Genomic DNA, 19,376 nt, shown 5'->3' on the forward strand with positions numbered 1-19,376 from the left:
GAAAATACATTCTGAAATGATGAGTGGTGACCTGCATTTTCCTTCTGGAACAATCCTCTTTGTGTATGTGAATTGAGGACAGAACAGAGCAATCACAATCCTCTTAGTTCTACACAGGGCTAGATTTGTACATTAGACATTTGGCACCTCAAGTTAGCACTATTTTTCTCTGTCCCATTTGCTAAGTGTTAGAGTGTAAATGTGATACTGTTGAACGTGTCTGAAATGTCCAAGGCATGTTTAAATGAAGTCTTGTTATAGTTTGAAGAAAATAAATAGTAAAAGGGAGCTTGTCTCAAGAAGCATTGTTTCTCTACTAAAAATCTTGCTTGATTTTCCACTTGTATTTGGCAAGAAGCTGAGAACTATACTGTACATCTTTGGAAGATACAGATCTATCTTCCTATCTTTCAAAGTCAAAGATACAGTCATTGGCTGGAAACATGGCTTAATTGGTAGAATGCCAGCTGAGCAAGCAAGCTGATTGAATGTGAAGTCTTGATTTTCAGTGTTTCCAGAAGAAGATGGAGAAGGGGGAGAAGGAGGTTGAGGATAAGGAGGATGCGGAGAAAGATAAGGAGAGGAAGGGAGGGAGGGAGGGAGGGAGGGAGGAAAGGAGGGAGGGAGAGAATGAAAGAGAAAGAAAATGACAGAAAGAAAATTAATTGTAAGCAGTGTCAAAATTAGAGTAGACCATGAGCCCATGAAAAATGTGGCCATCATTCAATAATTTAAAATAGAAAAATATGTACAAAACTAAAATGTAAAATGTCTTCAGTTAATTAACAATAATCTAATTGATATTTTAGAAGCTAAAATTACAAAATGTAATTACATGGTTTCAACAGATCTGGTTATAGAAACATTTAACTAGAGGACCAGCCAATTGGAAAATCTCCATATCAAAGCACAGAGGAAAAGAAAACATAAAGACAAGAAGTTGTAACAGGTATGTGAATACTTCTAAAGTTCTAATCTCTGTAAAACTGAGGTACCTCAGCAGAATGAGAGCATCAATTAGAAGTAATGCTAACTAAAGTAATAAGCTGGTTCTCAACCATTTTCTTAAATGAAGGAAAGGTTCCACCTCTTAAAATATAGTGCTTCACCATTAGAAATGACAAAATAATGGCATTTGCAGGGAAATGGATGGAGCTAGAAGGAATCATGTTGAGCGAGGTAAGCCAAGAACGAAGAGACAAATAGTACATGGTCTCCCTGATAAGTGGATGCTAAATCCAAAATGTTAGGTGATATGACAAGACTAACAGGACTTAATAAACAAAGAACTCCCACTCATCTGGTTGAACCACTACCAAATATCCCCATGCTCCTGATCACATATATGGTATATAACATGTGAGCACCGTTATATGTTACAGACTGTGATAGACAATTTGCTCCAGGAAAGTTAGAATGAACTTGTGACTTTAAATGAGCATCATTATTCCACAATACTGTGAATTTCCGGAAATTATGTAATCACTTAATCACAATCAAAAAAAAAAAAAAAAAGAACCTCGGGGAAGGGAGGGAGGGAGGGGATGGTAGGGGGAAAACAATGGAGGGGGTAACAATGTTCAAGAGGAAGTGTACTCATTACCTCACTCATGTAACTGTAACCCTCTGTATAGTATCTTTACAATAAAAAAATTAAAAAAATATATAGTGCTTCAGCCAGGCACCAGTGGCTCATGCCTGTAATCCTAGCTACTCAGGAGGCTGAGATCTGAGGATCATGGTTCAAAGCCAGCCCAAACAGGAAAGTCCATGAGACTCTTATCTGCAATCAACTACCAGAAAATTGGACATGGTAGAGTGCTTTCCTTGAGCTGAATAGCTGAGGGACAGCGCCCAGGCCCAGAGTTCAAGACCCACAACTCACACACACACACACACACACACACACACACACACACTATATATATATATATATATATATATATATATATAGTGCTTCATAATAATGAATATTTCTCTATTGTTATTAATCCTTACTTTAAGATGTATGCAATAGTCTATCTTTAAGTTTGCCAATACTTTTGAGGACTTTGTTAAACCTTCATTATTTTCTATGAATTATTTTATTTTGGTGATGGCACTTTAATGCAGGGAATTTCAATTTTGGTTCTTTGATACAATACATTTCTATTTATTGATATCCACAGTGGCTTTCTTTTTTACAGACTACACTTAGTCATACATTGAGCATAAACTTTTTTATTTGGTAAGAAATTTATTTTTTATTCTATTTTGTGATGATTTATGGATTTTCAATATATGTGATGATACTGCAAGGACAAGTAATCCTAGTTGTGCTGGTGGCTTTAGAGTGGCCTTGGTTTTGGTCATTTAGGTAAATGCCCAGGAGTGAAATTGCTGGAACATAGGGGAATTCTATATTTAGTCTTTTGAGGAACCTCCATATTACTTTCCAGAGTGGTTGATTCAGCTTATATTCCCACCAAAAATATAGTAGTGTTCTCTTTTGCCCACATTCCCACCACCATCTGTTATTTTTTGTTTTCTTAATAATGGCCATTCTAACTGGGATAAGGTGGAATCTCAATGTTGTTTTGATTTGCATTTCTTTTATGGCCAGAGAGGTTGAACATTTCTTCATGTGTCTATTGGCCATTCCTACTTCCTCTTCAGAGAAATCTCTTTTTAAGTCTTTAGCCTACTTGGTTATTTCTTTGAGGATTTGTTTGGGGGGAGTTTATTTTTTTGAGCTCTAAGTATATTTTAGATAACAGTCCCTTGTCTGTTTGTATGGCTAGTAAAGATCTTCTCCCAATCTGTAGGCTTTCTCAGTAGATGAATGGATCAAGAAAATATGTTTCATATACACAAAGGAATTCTACGCTTCCATTAGAAAGTATGACATCTCCTATTCGTAAGGAAATGGAAAGACTTGGAAAAAATCATATTAGGTGAAGTAAGCCAAACCCAAAGAAACATAGGCTCCATGGTTTCCCTCATTTGTAATAATTAGTATATGTCTAGGATAGTCCTAGCAGAGGATCACAATAGCTCAATAGCTATAATAATATGATCATATAAAATAAGGCTAACCAAAATAAACTTCAAGATATAGAAACAAGAGTTTGTTTATTTTTTAATGTACTGTTTGCAGTTATTTATTTTTTTCTTTGCTTTTTTCCTTTGGTTTATTTTCTGTAGACATCATTTTTTTTTTATTTCAGTACCCTTTGTCTTGTTTATCTGCTTGGCAGAAGGAAGGAAAGGGGAATCACAGAAATGGTGGGACAAAGAGCACAACTTTGATACTCACAAGCACTGTGTTGGAAATGAAGTTTACAACTTGGGGGTAGGGGAGTGGGGGGAAAGTAGGAGAAAATGAAGGAGGGGGTAACACTGCTCAAAAAGAAATGTACTCATTACATTACTTATATAACTGTAACCCCTGTGTACATCATCCTTACAATTATATATATGTTTATATGTAATATATTATATATGTTATATATATATTTATATATAACATATATATCCAAATATATATATATATATATATATATATATGGGCCTGGATATGGATATGGGCCTGGACACTGTCCCAGTGCTCTTCAGCTCAAGGCAAGCATTCCTACCACGTGAGCCACTGAGCCACTTCTGATCTTCTGGTGGTTAATTGAAGATAAGAGTCTTATAGATTTTCCTGTCCAGGCTGGCTTTGAACCGCAATCCTCAGATTTCAGCCTCTTGAATAGCTAGGATTACGTGTGAGCCACTGGCACCAGCAATGATCTTTTTAGAAAAGGAAAATAATCCTAATTATTCCTATCCAATTTGATTGGTTTTTATCTCATCAGACTTAGGAAAACTTTCGAAAGTATGCTGACTGCACAGATGTGAGATCACACACCCTTGTTTTGTTCCTAATCTTACAAGAAAGTGTCACTCTCTATCAATTAGTATAACATTAGCTATGGGGCTTTTGTGTGGCTTTTATGGGTAAATTCCTTCTATGTTATGTATCTTTAGTATTTTTAGTAGTACAATGGTGTTGGATTGTGTCCCAGACTTTATCTGCAGCTATTATGTTGATCCTGTGATTTTATTATTCATCCTATTAATGTGGTATGTCCCTTCATTAAATTTGCCTATGTTTAGTATTCTTGGATCTCTTGGACAAATCACATTTGATCAGTGTTTAATCCTTTTTATATGTTATTTAATCTAGATCCATAGTAATTTTTCAATTTTTCCCCATTTTGTTTTGCTAGAGTTATTGGTTTATAGATTTCTTTTATTGTGATAATTTTATATGGCATTTGTATCAGGGTAATGCATGAAAATAGTGTTGGATTGCTCACTTCCTACTTTGTAAAGAAGTTGAAAAGTATTGATGTTAACTCCTTACATATTTGAAGCATGTCCTAATAAGTACTTCTTGGCCTGAACTTGTTTTGAGGTTCCTGTTTCCTATTCAAAGTCCTTGTTTGCTTTTGACATGCCCAGAATTTCCAGTTTCTTGATTCAAGATCAAAATGTTATATATTCTATTCAGGCTACCCAATGATTCTAGTTATCTTATTTGTTCCGATAAAGCTTTTCAGAACTGACAGGATACTTTGCTTTCTATTAGTATGATATCTTTTTGAAATATTTTTATTATTGTTGTCATTTTACAAAGAAGTTGCCACTCAACAAATAAGTTTATGAATACATCTTGATCACTGTCACCCCTTTCAACATTCTTATCCATCCTGAATATGTCTTATCCATACTGAATATGTTTGCCATGTAGCAAAGCAGTTTATGAACATAGTGTATCTTGATCTGTGTCACCTTTCAACATTTTCACATGCATACTCCCTCCCCGCTTTAACCCACTCCTTCCCTTTTTTCCACTTAAAATTGAAGTATATACAATGGATTCTCGACTGCATGCTTGCCCCCTTCCCTTTTTAATTCATCTACTCCAAACTTCTTGGCTCCACACACTCCCCTATGAGTATTTCCTGGAATTTATTTTGTTGGGTTTTGTTTTTATGACTCTTGCTTTTATGACTTTTGCTCCTGACTTCATTTGAAAGTCTCCCTTCTTTCTTAGTTCACCAAATTGTTGATTCTAGTACATCATTTTGAAAACTTATTCTTGGTTTTATTGATTTTGTTTCTCTTTTTCAAAAATTTCTCTTCTGTTGCAACTTTTGATGCCCCTCCTTATGCTAACCTTGCACAGAGATCATTCCTAATTTTTTTTTTGGTCACTTGAAAGTTGCTGGTGTACACTGCACTTTCAACTTTCATATCACTTTTGCAACCTTCTATAAGTTTTGATTTTTTTGCTTTCATTTTTTGTTTAGCTCATAATGTTGTAGTCATTTCTTTTTGCTTTCATCTAGCCCATTGCTTTTTCAGAGGATTTGCTATACCTTCTACAAATTTGTAGTTTCATCAGCTTTCCTCCAGTCACTGATTTCTAGTTTTACTCTATAATGGTAAATATAATTCCATCTGCTGAATATAGCTATGCCATACTCTATAATGAGTAACATGTGCATCAGTCTTGAAAACGGAATTCTTTTTGACATGCTAGACAGAAGGGCTATTTTCTGGGCTGTTGGATGCATTAAATTCAATTATTCTATATTTTTGTAAACTCTGATAGTAAACTTTAGAGGCCAGTAAAATTACTAACTTTTTCTCTGGATATGACTGGTGATATTACAATATCCTACTACGATTATATTAACCTACTTCTCTCTTCTCATATTAAAGTTTCCATTACATATTTTGGTGGTCTGATACTTGGATATATAATAATTATACAACTTTCTGTTAAATGGACTGTTTTATTATCATACAATTAACTTCTTTATGTAATATAAATAAGTTTTCTCCTTGAAAGAGGGAAATTATCTAAAAGTCATATTCCCAGGTTGGCAATTTTTTAAATGCCAGATTATCAGTTCCTTATGAATTTTATTCCAGTGCCATTTTAAAATGTTATCTCTTTTGGACTGGGATATAGCTCAATGGCAGAGAACTTGCCTAGCAAGTATGATGTCCTGGGTTCAATCCCCAGTACCAAAAAGGAAAAGAAAAAAATTATCTCTCTTCTTCTAAATTCTGTTTTTTTCTAATTCCCTATAGACAGCATTTATCCATAATAGATAAAGCATTTATATATACCTACCTGAAATGTCTGAGTCACTTATTTTTTTATTTTTTATTATGAAAATACCATACAGAGGGGTTACAATTACATGGGCAAAATAGTGAGTACATTTCTTATCAAGTATTGTTGCCTCCTCCTTTGCTTCCCCTTCCCATCCCTTCTCCTCTCCACTCTCCACCCCCACACCCCCCTACCACCACCACCCTTATCCCCCCACCCCTACCCAGCTAAAGTTGTAAAGTTCGTTTTTCGACATAACATCTTGTACATCTCATTGTTGTAATGGGTCCACGTGTAACCCTATTTAAAAAGTTTGTTTTTTTCCCTTCCCCTCCACAAATTATATCAGCATCAAATACAGTGAAAGCAGGGCTTATACCCTGGGGGAGGTATATACAAAGCAACAAAGAAATCATCTTATAAATATGTTGGCAACAATCTCAAGAAAGAAAAAAAAAACATTTGAATCCTTACCTTGGGGTTCGTATCGCTTAACATCAACTTGTCTGACAGTTTCTGTTTGTCTCAGACATATACTAGTTATTGCAAACAAGGGAAACCATGGGACCTATATTTCTTTGGGCCTGGCTTACTTCACTTAATATAATTTTTTCCATTATTGACATTAGGAAGAAAGTTCATGATGTCTAGATCCTTATAGAATTTCATACATATTTCTGGAAGATGAAGTATGGCAAGTATTCCATATCATGGTTCAATGTTGAAGAAATAAAATATGATCAGGGCTAATTTTAGTAAAATTAGCAATACATGTACACAAGATAAAATGATTTCACAGTATATGAAGGACATATAGAACATATTGAATGGTTATTGGGGCACTATAAGTGAGTGTAAGGAATTCAGGTTTATTCACATTGAGGAGTAAATAGAAACACAGTTTTTATTTTACTTGATTATCTTTGCTTACTTTATGCAAGGGACTCATTTTAAACCTGAAAATAATGTTTAGCCTGCAACAAATCTCCTATTTCATATGCACAATTACAAAGTAAAGACTGATAAAACACCCAGTACTGTATAATCAAGCCTTAAATGAAAGATTTATGAGCTTACAGCTTCCACTGATTACATTTTATTTATAAAAATGACATGTAAAAGCAAGCACAATATCAGTTTTCAGCTGAGAGATCTATGTCTTGGTGAGGAAGTTTTGAAAGTCACAATGTTAAAAAATATGGAAACACAGCTGCAAATGATTCAAAACATAGGAGTATGTGAAGTAAATATCTGTCAATGATCCTGGGCATCAGGTTGTAGCATCAAGATGTCTTATCCAGATTGTTTGTTTTCTACCCCGTGCATCTTATAAATAGATTCCATGATCTATTCTCCTAACAGTGACAGTAGTATGTTGAGACATGACAATAGCAGTAAAGAGCATTAATCTGGATTCAGGTAAGGATTTTGTTCAACAGTTATTGAACTTATGGGAGTCTATAATTTCATTTCACTACAGCAATGGCAAACACGATGATGGGAAGAAAAGGATATAAATTGTCCCTAAATTTACTGAGTATATTTTAATTGAGAATGGAAATTGTGATTAATTATTTGGCAGATAAAAATTAGAATGGCAAATGTTAATAATATGATACAAGAAATGGCTTTGGGTTGATCAGGCTAAGGTCATAGCTCATGTGGTAGAGCACTAAAACTTTATTATAAATTGGCTAATCATTTCTCTGAATGTTTAAAAGCCATAAAGGAGATTGTGGAGAAGGTGCAGGCTGTTGTTCTGGGCATGAAGAGTTAGGCCATATAACTGTTTTACTGGCAACAGGGCAGGCTTCCCTTTTTGGCACTATACAGTAGCTCTACAGATTCTCTAGCAGCTGCATAATTGTACTACATCTATGGCTTAGAGAATATCCAAGAGCCCTAAAATCCTAGGCCCAAGACTTGGGCCTAGCATTAAATCTACCATTAGATGCAGTAGGAACCAATAGACCTAATCCATAAAAGCTATAACATATTTAGGCACTGCCTGTTGCTGACTATATTGTTTTATTTTTTTTCTATTGCCTGTAAAAGCAAAAGATGGTAATAGTGTCTATGTATTGAGGCCACTGGTAGCTAATGAACAGAACAGTAAGCTTCCAGCTTGCATATCTAGAACCCTGATTTTCTGATTCCAAAGTCTGGGTCACCCTAGGGTTTTGTTGTTTTGTTTTGTTTTGTGTGTGTGTGTGTGTGTGTGTGTGTGTGTGTGTGTGTGTGTGTGTGTGTGTGTGTGTGTGTGTGTGTGTGTGCTGGGTCTTGAACCCTAAAGACCTGTCTAAGAGCATTTTTGCTCTACCACTTGATCCACAGCTCCACTTCCAACTTTTTTTGGTGGGGAGGGGGAGTCCGGTTGTGGGGCCTGAACTTTGGGTCTGGGCGCTGTCCCTCAGCTCTTCAGCTCAAGGCTGGCGCTCTACCACTTGAGCCACAGCACCACTTCCGGCTTTTTTCTTTTTGCTTATGTGGTGCTGAGGAATCAAACTCAGGGCCTCATGCATGCAAGACAAGCACTCTACAACTGAGCCACTTCCCAGCCCCACTTCCAACATTTTTTAGTGGTTAATTGGAGATAAAAATCTCATGTGCTGGTTTTGCTTGTTTGCAATAACGAGTATACGTCTAGGATAATCTTACCAGACAAGCAGAAAAAGTCAAAAGCTATGTACATATGACCATATAAGATGATGCTAAGCAAAATGAACCCTAAGATCAGAACACAAGAGGTTTTATCTTTCTTGCTATTGTTTTTTAATGTACTTATGATGTACTATGTGCTTTTTTGTTTCTTTTGTATGTTCTTCCCCTATGGTATAACTACTCTTTTCACTGTATTTGATTCTGGTGTCCTGCATCTTGTATATACATTTTTCTAATTTGGGGAGAGGAAGGGAAATAACAAAATGCTGAAACAAGGATGTACGTTGACTCATTGTAACAACAACATGTACAAGACACTATATTGAAAAAGAACTTTACAAGGTTGGAGACAGAGGGAGGGTCTGGAGAGGTGGGAAGGGAAGGGATGGTATAGGAAAATCGAAGGAGGGAAGAGCAATGCTTGATAAGAAATGTATTCATTACCTTACTCATGTAACTGTAACCCCTCTGTACAGTATCTTTACAATAAAAAAATATATATTAAAAAATGGGTTTTCCTACCTGGGCTGGCTTTGAACCTTGATCCTCAGATCTCAGACTCTGGAGTAGCTAGGATTACAGGAATGAGCCAGACTTAAACTCCCACTTTTTTTTTTTTTTAGTTTTCTTTTTCTTTTTTATTTTATTTGTGAACATACCTTACAGAGGGGTTACAATTACATGGGCAGGATAATGCATACATTTCTTACCAAGCATTGCAGCCTCCTCCTTTGTTTACCCTTCACATCCCTTCCCAGCCTCCCCCCTCCCCCCACCCAATCCTTCCCCCCCTCCCCCCCACCCCCCCCACCGACGTTGTAAAGCTCATTTTTGACATGACAACTTGTACTTCTCATTGTTGCAACAGCTCCACCTGAATCCTTAAACGACTTGTTTGTCCCCATCTCCTCCACATGTTTTACTGACATCAAATATAGTGAAAGTGGGGGTTATACTGTGGGGGAGGGACATACTAAGCAACAAAGAAATAATCTTATAAATGCGATAGAAACACATGCATGAAAGAAAAAAACATTAAAATACATATCTAAGGGTTCATTTTCCTAACATCACATTATCTGACCTTTTCCGCTTGACTCATACATATACTAGATATTGCAAATAAGAGAAACCATGGGACCTGTGTTTCTTTGGGCCTGGCTTACTTCACTTAATATAATTTTTTCCAAGTTTTTCCATTTCCTAACAAATGGGGCAATGTCATTCTTTCTGATGGAGGCATAGAATTCCATTGTGTATATACACCACATTTTCTTGATTCATTCATCTACTGAGGGGCATCTGGGATGGTTCCATATCTTAGCTATGGTAAATAATGCTGCAATAAACATAGTTGTGCTAGTAGCTTTAGTGTGGTCTTGTTAAACTCCCACTTTTAAGAGCTTTGAGAAGTAACTCCTTCATTTTACCAATATAGCTCTTAGGCATTTGGCACTCACAGACCATTGACTTCCAATGCTATAGGAGATATTCTTCATCTACTCAAAATACTAACTGGATTGAACAGATGTCCTCTGACTGGTGGCAATAAAAATGTGATTTTTGAAGGTGACAATGAGGACAGAATCAACATTAAAGAAAAATTAATGTAAAATGAATCCTGGGCCTCATGGATAATATATGATGATTCTACAACCTTTTATTGCTCTAAGAAATTATGTTTGATCTGTGTGCTTTGGGTCTTCAGAGAATATGTGATTTTCCATGACTTTTGTTTTTTGCTCTCCCAAATAACTAGATGTTCTTAATCTCTGTATTGCCACAATCTTGTTACATCCATGATCTCACGACCCTTGTGCATAGCTTCAATAGATAAATTTAAATATAGTCATTTTCATTCAAATACAAAGTTTCTGAAAAGATATCTTTACACCAGCAATTCTATATAAATCAATGGTCCATGACATTTACATAACAGGTCTGCATCAACCATTTACATTTACATTTTCCCAATGCCACATAAAATCTATATAATATTCCATTTTGTTAGTATCTTACTTAGGAGTAAAGCAACATATCACACTGTAGTGCACCTGTCAAAAAATATGCTAGTTCATTTTTATTACTGAGAGAAATATTTGTAGATTTGAAAAATTGAGATATATTTTTGTATTTTTTGCCTGAGATAAAACCAATTCTTTATTACAACAAAGAGCTTATATGTTATAATTTTAAAAGCCAATGATTTTCATGGTTGTTGCCCCAGTCCAACTAAGCTGAGTTCCCAAAGTCCTCTTCCCTCCTCTTGGAGAGTTCATTGACACCTCTCATTCCTGGAGGGATTTTGTTTTGTCTCTAGTATTCTCCCATCTCCACCTGTTACTTTACTAGTTTAACTTTCTTGCTTTCTTTGCTTGCTTGTTTGCTTTCTTTGCTTGTTTGCTTTCTTTCTTTCTTTCTTTCTTTCTTTCTTTCTTTCTTTCTTTCTTTCTTTCTTTTCTTTCTTTTCTTTCTTTCTTTCTTTCTTTCTTTTCTTTCTTTCTTTTCTTTCTTTCTTTTCTTTCTTTCTTTTCTTATGTGAGCCATGAGGTTTGAACTCAAGTCCTGGACACTGTCCTTGAGCTCTTTTTTCTCAAAGCAGCCCTCTACCACTTTGAGCCACAGCTCCACTTACAATTTTTGAGTGTTTAATTGGAGATAAGAGTCTCATGGGTTCACCTGTATCCCTATTTAAACGATTTGTGTTTCCCCTTCCCCTCCACAAATTATACCGACATCAAATACAGTGAAAGCAGGGGTTATACTGTGGGGGAGGGCCATACAAAGCAACAAAGAAATCATCTTATAAATGTGTTAGAAACAATCGCATGAAAGAAAAAAAAACATTTGAATACAATGAGATGTACAAGTCGTTATGTCAAAAACAAACTTTACAACTTTGGTGGGGGGTGGGGGGCTAGGATTGAGTGGGGGGACAGGGGGAGGATGGGAAGGGATGGGAAGGGGAAACAAAGGAGGAGGCAACAATGCTTGATAAGAAATGTACTCATTATCTTGCCCATGTAATTGTAACTCCTCTGTACAGTATTTTCACAATAAAAAAATAATAAAACAATTTTAAAAAGAGTCTCATGGGAACTTTTCTGCCCAGGCTGGCTTCAAACTATAATCCTCTAATCTCAGTTTTCTGAGTAGCTAAGATTACAGGTATGAGCCACTGATGCCAGGCTTAACTTACTTTTCACTGTATATAGTCACAGCCTTTGAAAAATGTTATTTTTCTTATGAGTATAATCAAATATAAATGCCTTTAAGAAACATCTATCAATCTAATGTACTCTATTTCCAATTCTTTTTTTAAATTGAATTGGGATATCCATCATGGTGCATATATCTCATATCTAGTGAAAGAAAACTGGTGATGTAACACTTTTAGGACTTCACGGGACTGGAGGAATATAGAAAAAGTAGAGATTTCTGGCATGAATATATGATATATATGTAATACATATTATATATACATACATACCATGAGAAAACATAATGGTTATGAATTTTTACATCATATTTCTCCAGACTAATGTGACTCTGATTTGCCATTTGCAATTGAAAGGAAGAACTATTGAAATTTCTTCCAAGTCAACATGTATAAACCAATATTACTTCATCAAAATAAGGACCTATGGTTACCTTGCTATTATGATTCTTACTTCAAATATTTATTATCAGGCACTGGTGGCTCATGTCTGTAATCTTAGCTCCTCAGGAGGCTGAGATCTGAGGATTTTGATTTGAAGCCAGCCTGGGCAGGAAAGTCTAAGCAACTCTTATGTCCAATAAATTACCCCCCAAAGCCAGAACTGGAGCTGTGGTTCAAGTGGTAAAATGCTAGCCTTGAGTAAAAGAAGCTCAGGGACAGCACCCAGGCCTTAAGTTTAAGCCCCAGGATCAGCCAAAAAAATTATAATGAAATTATTTGGCATTACTTAGGCTTTTGAATGAAGAGTGTCAGCAGGCTCTCTTCCACTGAGCCATGCCTACATATTCTTTTTAATGGAGACTATATCTGAAATAAGTTCTTGTCTTCTGTCAAGATATGAAACAAAATCACAATCTGTTTTTTAAGGCTTTCCATCCTAGGCTGGGTTATACTTTTTGTGTGACAACACCAAACTTAGTTTGTTAGGGACTCGAACAGACTTTACTGCCCATACTGGCCTGGATAAAGGGCCTCCTCATCTTGCTCATTCAATCATTTAGGATGAGAGGATATTGGCCTCTGTTCCCAGCAGTGGGTTAAAAACAGGTCTTTCCAACTTTGCTGCCTAGGTTGGCCACATGTTACCATCATCCCATTCCCAACCTGCAAATTAGGTAGGATTACAGGAGTGAGCCACCAGCTTCAGCCCCATTGCTTCAAATGTTTCTTGTGTTTTGAAATGCTCATGCAAATATTTAAGATATTTTGTATTCATATTTAAATATAAATATTTAAGATATATTGTATTCATAAACTGCTTTGTTAAATTACAATTCCTTTTGTAACAAAAATAGTAAAATAGTAAAAATGATAACAAATGAAAAAAGGAATGTTTATATCTTAGTTATATTTTTATTTTATTTTTATTTTATTACTTTTTTGTTTATGTGATACCAAAGAATCGAACCCAGAGCCTCATGTATGTTAGGCAAGCACTTTACCACTAAGCCACATTCCTAGTCCACATTAGGAATTTAAAGAACAGTATAATTACTGGGTCCTTCATGTCAGCTTAGGAAGTATAAAACTATGTCCAGTGTCATTCTTTGTATACCCACAGTCCAGTCCTGCTACATCATAATGAAAGAGCAAATCCAAAAGACTATGTTAATTCATATCTTGTGCCAAACTCAAATCCGCTTTCACCCATACTCTCTTCTGCATCCTGCTCTGTTCACAATTTACCTACCTCTCTCTTGGCCTTTCTTTTTCTCTTTTCTAGTTTGCTGTTCTGAAGGATTGACTCTGACAGAAGAGACACCATTTTTTAATGGCTGCATACAACCAAGATAAAGAGAAGAGACAGGCTACTCCTGCCCCCAGTCTTCACCTCATTTGTACCTCTCATAGCCCATAATGGCTGAGGGTGAGGGTCTGGTATATATGAGAAGCACTGTTCTGCAACTCTGGCTAGCAGGGTTATTCTGTCTTTCTGGTTGGCCTAGAATTGGGCAGGCTCAACATCACAGCCCCGGAGAAGTGCTGATACCCATGAAGATAAATGACAATGGTGGAGGCATTAGGTCCAAAGAGTGGATCTCCTACAGCCTACCCTTTGGGAATAAGAGACATATTGTCCACCTGAAAGCTAAGAGAAATTTGGTGTCCCCACATTTCTCTGTGTTCACCTACACAGAACAGGGAGTGCTCCTTGAAGATCAACCGTTTGTCCAGAATGACTGCTACTACCAGGGCTATGTGGAAGGGGACCCAGAATCCCTGGTAGTTCTTAGCACCTGTCTTGGTGGCTTGCGAGGAACACTACAAATAAATAATATTCTTTATGAAATCAAGCCCAAGAACCTTTCGGCCACCTTTGAACATCTGGTTTATAAGATGGATAGTGAGGAGACTTTCCCCCCCATGAGATGTGCCATAACAGAAGAAGAAATTGCACAACAATTGAAGTTTCAAGAGAGTGATGATTTTATACCGAGGCAAAGTGGCTATGAAGGCTGGTGGACCCACAGATGGTTTCTTGAAGTTGCATTTGTTGTAGACCATAAGCGGTTCCTTGATCGCAAACGCAATGTATCCAGGGTGATACAGGAAGTATTTGTCATTGTCAGTGAAGCAGACTCCATTTTTTTTTCACTGGATATTGAAGCATCTTTAGTTGGACTTGAGATCTGGACTGAAAAAAATCATGTACAAGGAACTAACTTAGACAAGCTCCTGCTAGACTTTTGCACGTGGAAGAGATATAACTTTAATCCTCGTGTAAGATCTGATATTGGACATCTTTTAATGCAACAACATTTCGGTAGAGATCTTGGCAAGGCATATCTTCAAACTGTATGTAATTCAATTTTTAATTGTGGAATTAATCGTATACTAGGGGAGAATTTGTATCATGTTGGACACATTGTGGCACATGAGATTGGTCATAATTTGGGCATGTTTCATGATAGAGCTCACTGTACCTGTGGAGTGAAAGTATGCATCATGGCTCCAGCAGACAATTTTTCCAGAAAATTCAGCAACTGCAGTTATGCTAAATTTATGGAGACTATTGGACGGACTGATTGTATGCGTTTGCCGCCTCATCCATTACACATCTATAAACATGAGTTCTGTGGGAATCGTGAGATTGATGTTGGAGAAGAATGTGACTGTGGATCCATAAAATTGTGTAACGAAGACCCATGTTGTCTGGCAAACTGCACTCTGCAATCTGAGGCCGAATGTGCTTCCGGGCTCTGTTGTGAAGATTGTCAGCTCCTGCCTTCAGGCACAGTGTGCAGAGAAAAGGGAAATGTATGTGATCTTCCTGAATGGTGTGATGGGACTTCGCAGCATTGTCCAGAAGATGTGTATTTGTCAGACGGGTCACCATGTCCTGGTAGTGGCTATTGTTATGAAAACAGATGTAATAACCGAGATGAACAGTGCCAGAAGATTTTTGGGAGAAAAGCCAGGAATGCAAATCAGCTTTGCTACAGGGAAATGAACACCCGAGGTGACCGTTTTGGAAACTGCGGTTTCACTAGCAATGAATATAGGAAGTGTGACATCTCAGATATCTACTGTGGCAGAATTCAGTGTGAGAATGTGGCAGAAGTCCCGATGTTGGCAAGTCATTCTACTGTACATTGGACACACTTTAATGAGGTCACCTGCTGGGGTACTGACTACCATTGGGGGATTGAGATACCTGATATTGGTGATATAAAAGATGGCTCAGAATGTGGTATAAAACATCTATGCCTACACAGGAAGTGTGTCCCCATGCCAGTGTGGGCACATGATTGTTCTCCGAGAACCTGCAATATGCGAGGTGTCTGCAACAATAAACAGCATTGCCATTGCAATGAGGGATGGAAGCCACCGAATTGCTGGAACGTGGGCTTTGGTGGTAGTGTTGACAGCGGCCCACCTCCTTGGAAGAATCAACCAAGTTGGAGGTCTCATAAGAAGACTTATATTTTAGTAATTTGTCTGCTTGCTTTTATCAATTTGTTTTTCATTTTATTCATTCTCTTTTTGAAGACAAAGAAGAAAGCCACAAGAAAGGAAGAGCCTGATTCGCCAAAGCCAGCTGAGAATGAAGCTGTCACAGACATGTAAACATGTCAAATGTCACATGAGAATAAAAATCTCACAGTTAACACTTTACCCAAGAATGCAGAGCAAACTTTTCAAATGTCATCTGAAAATAAACTTCCAAGGTTATCAATTTACCCAGAAAGAAGAGCCAAAATTTCAAATATACACTAAAGGCAAAGGTAACAATTTACCCAAAATAGTAGAACAAACTTTTAAAACAACACATGAGAATAAAAAAAATCTCAAAGACAGCCCTTTACCTAAATAAAAGGAGCACAGTGTTCTAATATTCCCTGAGAAAAGAACTCCATGTTCAAACTTCATGTGAGACAGAACAGCCAAGCTTTACCATTACATATGTATTTTCAATGTACTTGCAGTAGAAATGTTATTGCTTGTTGTCAGAAATTACTGCTAGAAAGTTCCAGGATTTCTTTAACCATGCAGGATCCCAGAAACATCATTAAAAATGAATCCTAATATCATTTTACTGTTCATTAATTATTTTAAGCAACTTAATGGTGGATGGGTGGGTAGGTGCATGCATTGGTTCTAGGGCATGAACTCAGGGCCTGGGCATTGTCCCTGAGCTTTTGTGCTCAAGGTTAATGCTCTACCATTTAAGCCACAGCTACATTTCTGGCACTTTTGGCGGTAGTTAATTGGAGATTAAGAGTCCCATGGGCTTTCTTATACATGCTTTGAACTGTGATTCTCATATCTTAGCCTCCTGAGTAGCTAGAATTGCTGATGTAAACCACCAACACTTGGCTTAATGGTTATTTTTAGTGCAATTCTTGTCTTTGAGGGTCACAAGCAAGACCTAACTCCCTACCTCATCTTTCTTTCTTTCTTTCTTTCTTTCTTTCTTTCTTTCTTTCTTTCTTTCTTTCTTTCTTTCTTTCTTTCTTTCTTTTCCTTCTTTCTTTCTTTCTTTCTTTCTTTTTCTTCTTTCTTTCTTTCTTTTTCTTTCTTCCTTTCTTTCTTTCTTTTTAAAAAAATATGGAACACTTCATGAATTTGTGTGTCATCCTTGTGCAGGGGCCATGCTAATCTTCTTTATGTTGTTCCAATTTTAGTATATGTGCTACCGAAGAGAGCAGTCTTTCTTCCTTCCTCCCTCCCTCCCTCCCTCTTTCTTTTTCTTTCTTTCTTTCTTTCTTTCTTCTCTTTCCTTCTCTCTCTCTTTCTTTCTTTCTTTCTTTCTTTCTTTCTTTCTTTCTTTCTTTCTTTCTTTCTTTCTTTCTTCTCTTTCCTTCTCTCTCTTTCTCTTTCTTTTTGTTGGTTGTGGGGCTTGAACTCTGGGCCTGAGGGGTGACCCTGAGCTCTTCAGCTCAAGGCTAGCTTGAGCTAGCTCTACCACTTGAGCCACTGCACCACTTCCGGTTTGCTGGTAGTTCATTGGAGATAAGTCTTTCCTGCCCAAGCTGGCTATAAACCTAAATCCTCAGATCTCAGCCTCCTGAGTAGCTAGGATTACAGGCATGAGCCACTGGCACCCAGCTGGTGTTTTCATTTGGTATCCTAATTGCAAACTCTCTCTTTTCACTCTGTTTTGTCACATGGAAAGAAGAAACCCTCAAATTTCAGTCCATCGGAGTGCTGGAGGAAGATTTGGAACCTCAGACAGCTGTGTGGCTGAGCTCTCTTTGGTGATAGCAGTGGTTGCAGTCTGCACAATTAGTATAGTATATTTAGTGTTTTCAAGAGCAAGAGCATTCTCAGACCCACAGAACACAGAACAACTAACTACCAAAGCACTTGCCTTAAGTTCTGAACCCCAGGTCATGATGCTTGCACCAAATTCCAGAGGTTTCACCTCCAAGCTGAATCTGCCTTCAGCTCAGAATGGAGGGGGGCGGGTCATATAACCACATGAGATATTCACAACTTTGAGTTTGAGTCGTTTCAATCTCTTCCCTGTGATCACTTCTCCCCTTCACAGTAAATCATGGTCATTTCAGATGTGGTTTCAGATGTTACTTCAGATGTGGTTTCTCATTCACTGACTTCTGCATGAAAGAGAATGTTTCTTGGTGCCACAGAGAACACAAGAAATCAGAAATGACAATTTTGAAATTTTTCTTTAGAAATTATTTAATTTTATTAGTATTTAAGAATCTGTAATGGAAGATAATAGCAATCATCATTTGACTTCTTTTTAGCTTTGCTTATAAAATAGGATAAAGAAGATACTTACATGTCTGTTGAATGTAATATATTCTTAAATCACATTTCTTCTCAAACTAACCTCCCCTCTCCCCAAACCTATTAAACTTTGCAAACCACATTGAACAGGGACAAAGTGAGTTGTAGTTTCAAGAAGGAGCACATGAACTAAAATTTTAAGCACAGAAAACAATTCTCGAAGAAGTTGAAGAGTGATCTCCACTCTTTCTCTTGGTGGTCCACAAGTCATTTCCAATTTGCATGGCAGCTGAGGACAAAGTTTGGTCCATTAAGTAGACAGTCCTAGAATTGTGAGTTAGAGAATTTAGGGCCTTCAATTTATCACTATTATCCCTCAATAGTATATTTGCTAAATCCAAAGATTTTAGTGGATTCTACTAAGCAAGATGGAAATCTCTAAAGAGCATATTTTCATATTGTCAGGACAAAAATGAGGTTTTTCTTAAGTACATTCATTGGTTTCTTGAAGATAACCCTTAATTTTGAGTTTGTATTTGTCAAGAAGCTGGAAAGCTAGATGTTGGACCTTTGGATAGTAGCTGTTGATGATCTCTTAAATCTTTCAATAGTATTTAACGGTTAGATACAACCTAATAAAAGTCTTTTGCCAATATCTGAACAATACAGTGTAAGTAAAGAGAATTCGTTTCAGACTCACTAAATCTCATTGAATTCTCCTTGCTCCAATAACAGTAGATATGGACATTCTGCTCTTAGCCCATCTTTCTAAAAGGATAGAGAAGAATACCTTGGGGGAGTCTATGGCTGTTTTTGTACACAATTACCTGCATAGATAAAACATATGATCATATGTTTTGGCTGTTGCTTCAAAAATTATCTTGAGCTGGGAAGGTGGCTCAGTGGTAGAGTGCTTGCCTTGCATGCATGAGGCCCTGGGTTCAATTCCTCAGCACCACATAAGCAGAAAAATACCAAAACAAAAAAATTATCTTGAATAGGTGTTTAGGATGTATTTTTACTGATCTCTATATAATTTATTTCTGCACTAATTTTTTATTTTTTTATTTTATTTTATTTTTTTTTGTCGGCCGTGGGGCTTGAACTCTGGGCCTGGGCGCTGTCCCTCAGCTCTTCAGCTCAAGGCGA

The 19,376-nt window shown here is 36.9% G+C and overlaps 1 protein-coding gene and 1 non-coding gene across 6 annotated transcripts in view; one reads left to right on the top strand and one right to left on the bottom strand.

The window, feature by feature from the left end:
* Window positions 1-16,540, top strand: part of LOC138823225 (disintegrin and metalloproteinase domain-containing protein 25-like) — a 39,084-nt gene extending 22,544 nt beyond the window's left edge. For 4 of the 5 annotated variants that reach the window (XM_070016316.1, XM_070016314.1, XM_070016317.1 and 1 more), the window contains exons 2-3: window positions 849-949; window positions 13,756-16,540. In XM_070016316.1, the coding sequence (XP_069872417.1) occupies window positions 13,890-16,100 (2,211 nt within the window). In that variant the 5' untranslated portion in view covers window positions 849-949; window positions 13,756-13,889 and the 3' untranslated portion in view covers window positions 16,101-16,540. The remainder of the gene's footprint in view (window positions 1-848; window positions 950-13,755) is intronic. The other variant, XM_070016318.1, reaches the window with a different exon arrangement.
* A 535-nt stretch (window positions 16,541-17,075) lies between these two features.
* On the bottom strand, window positions 17,076-17,180 carry LOC138823449 (U6 spliceosomal RNA). The gene has a single exon (XR_011370809.1). It is a non-coding gene; the product is annotated as a U6 spliceosomal RNA (small nuclear RNA).
* Between the last annotated feature and the right edge of the window lie 2,196 nt (window positions 17,181-19,376).

The sequence above is a fragment of the Dipodomys merriami genome, unplaced genomic scaffold (genome assembly GCF_024711535.1).
Source record: "Dipodomys merriami isolate MVZ:Mamm:240054 unplaced genomic scaffold, mDipMer1.0.p SCAF_12, whole genome shotgun sequence".
Classification (NCBI taxonomy): domain Eukaryota; kingdom Metazoa; phylum Chordata; class Mammalia; order Rodentia; family Heteromyidae; genus Dipodomys; species Dipodomys merriami.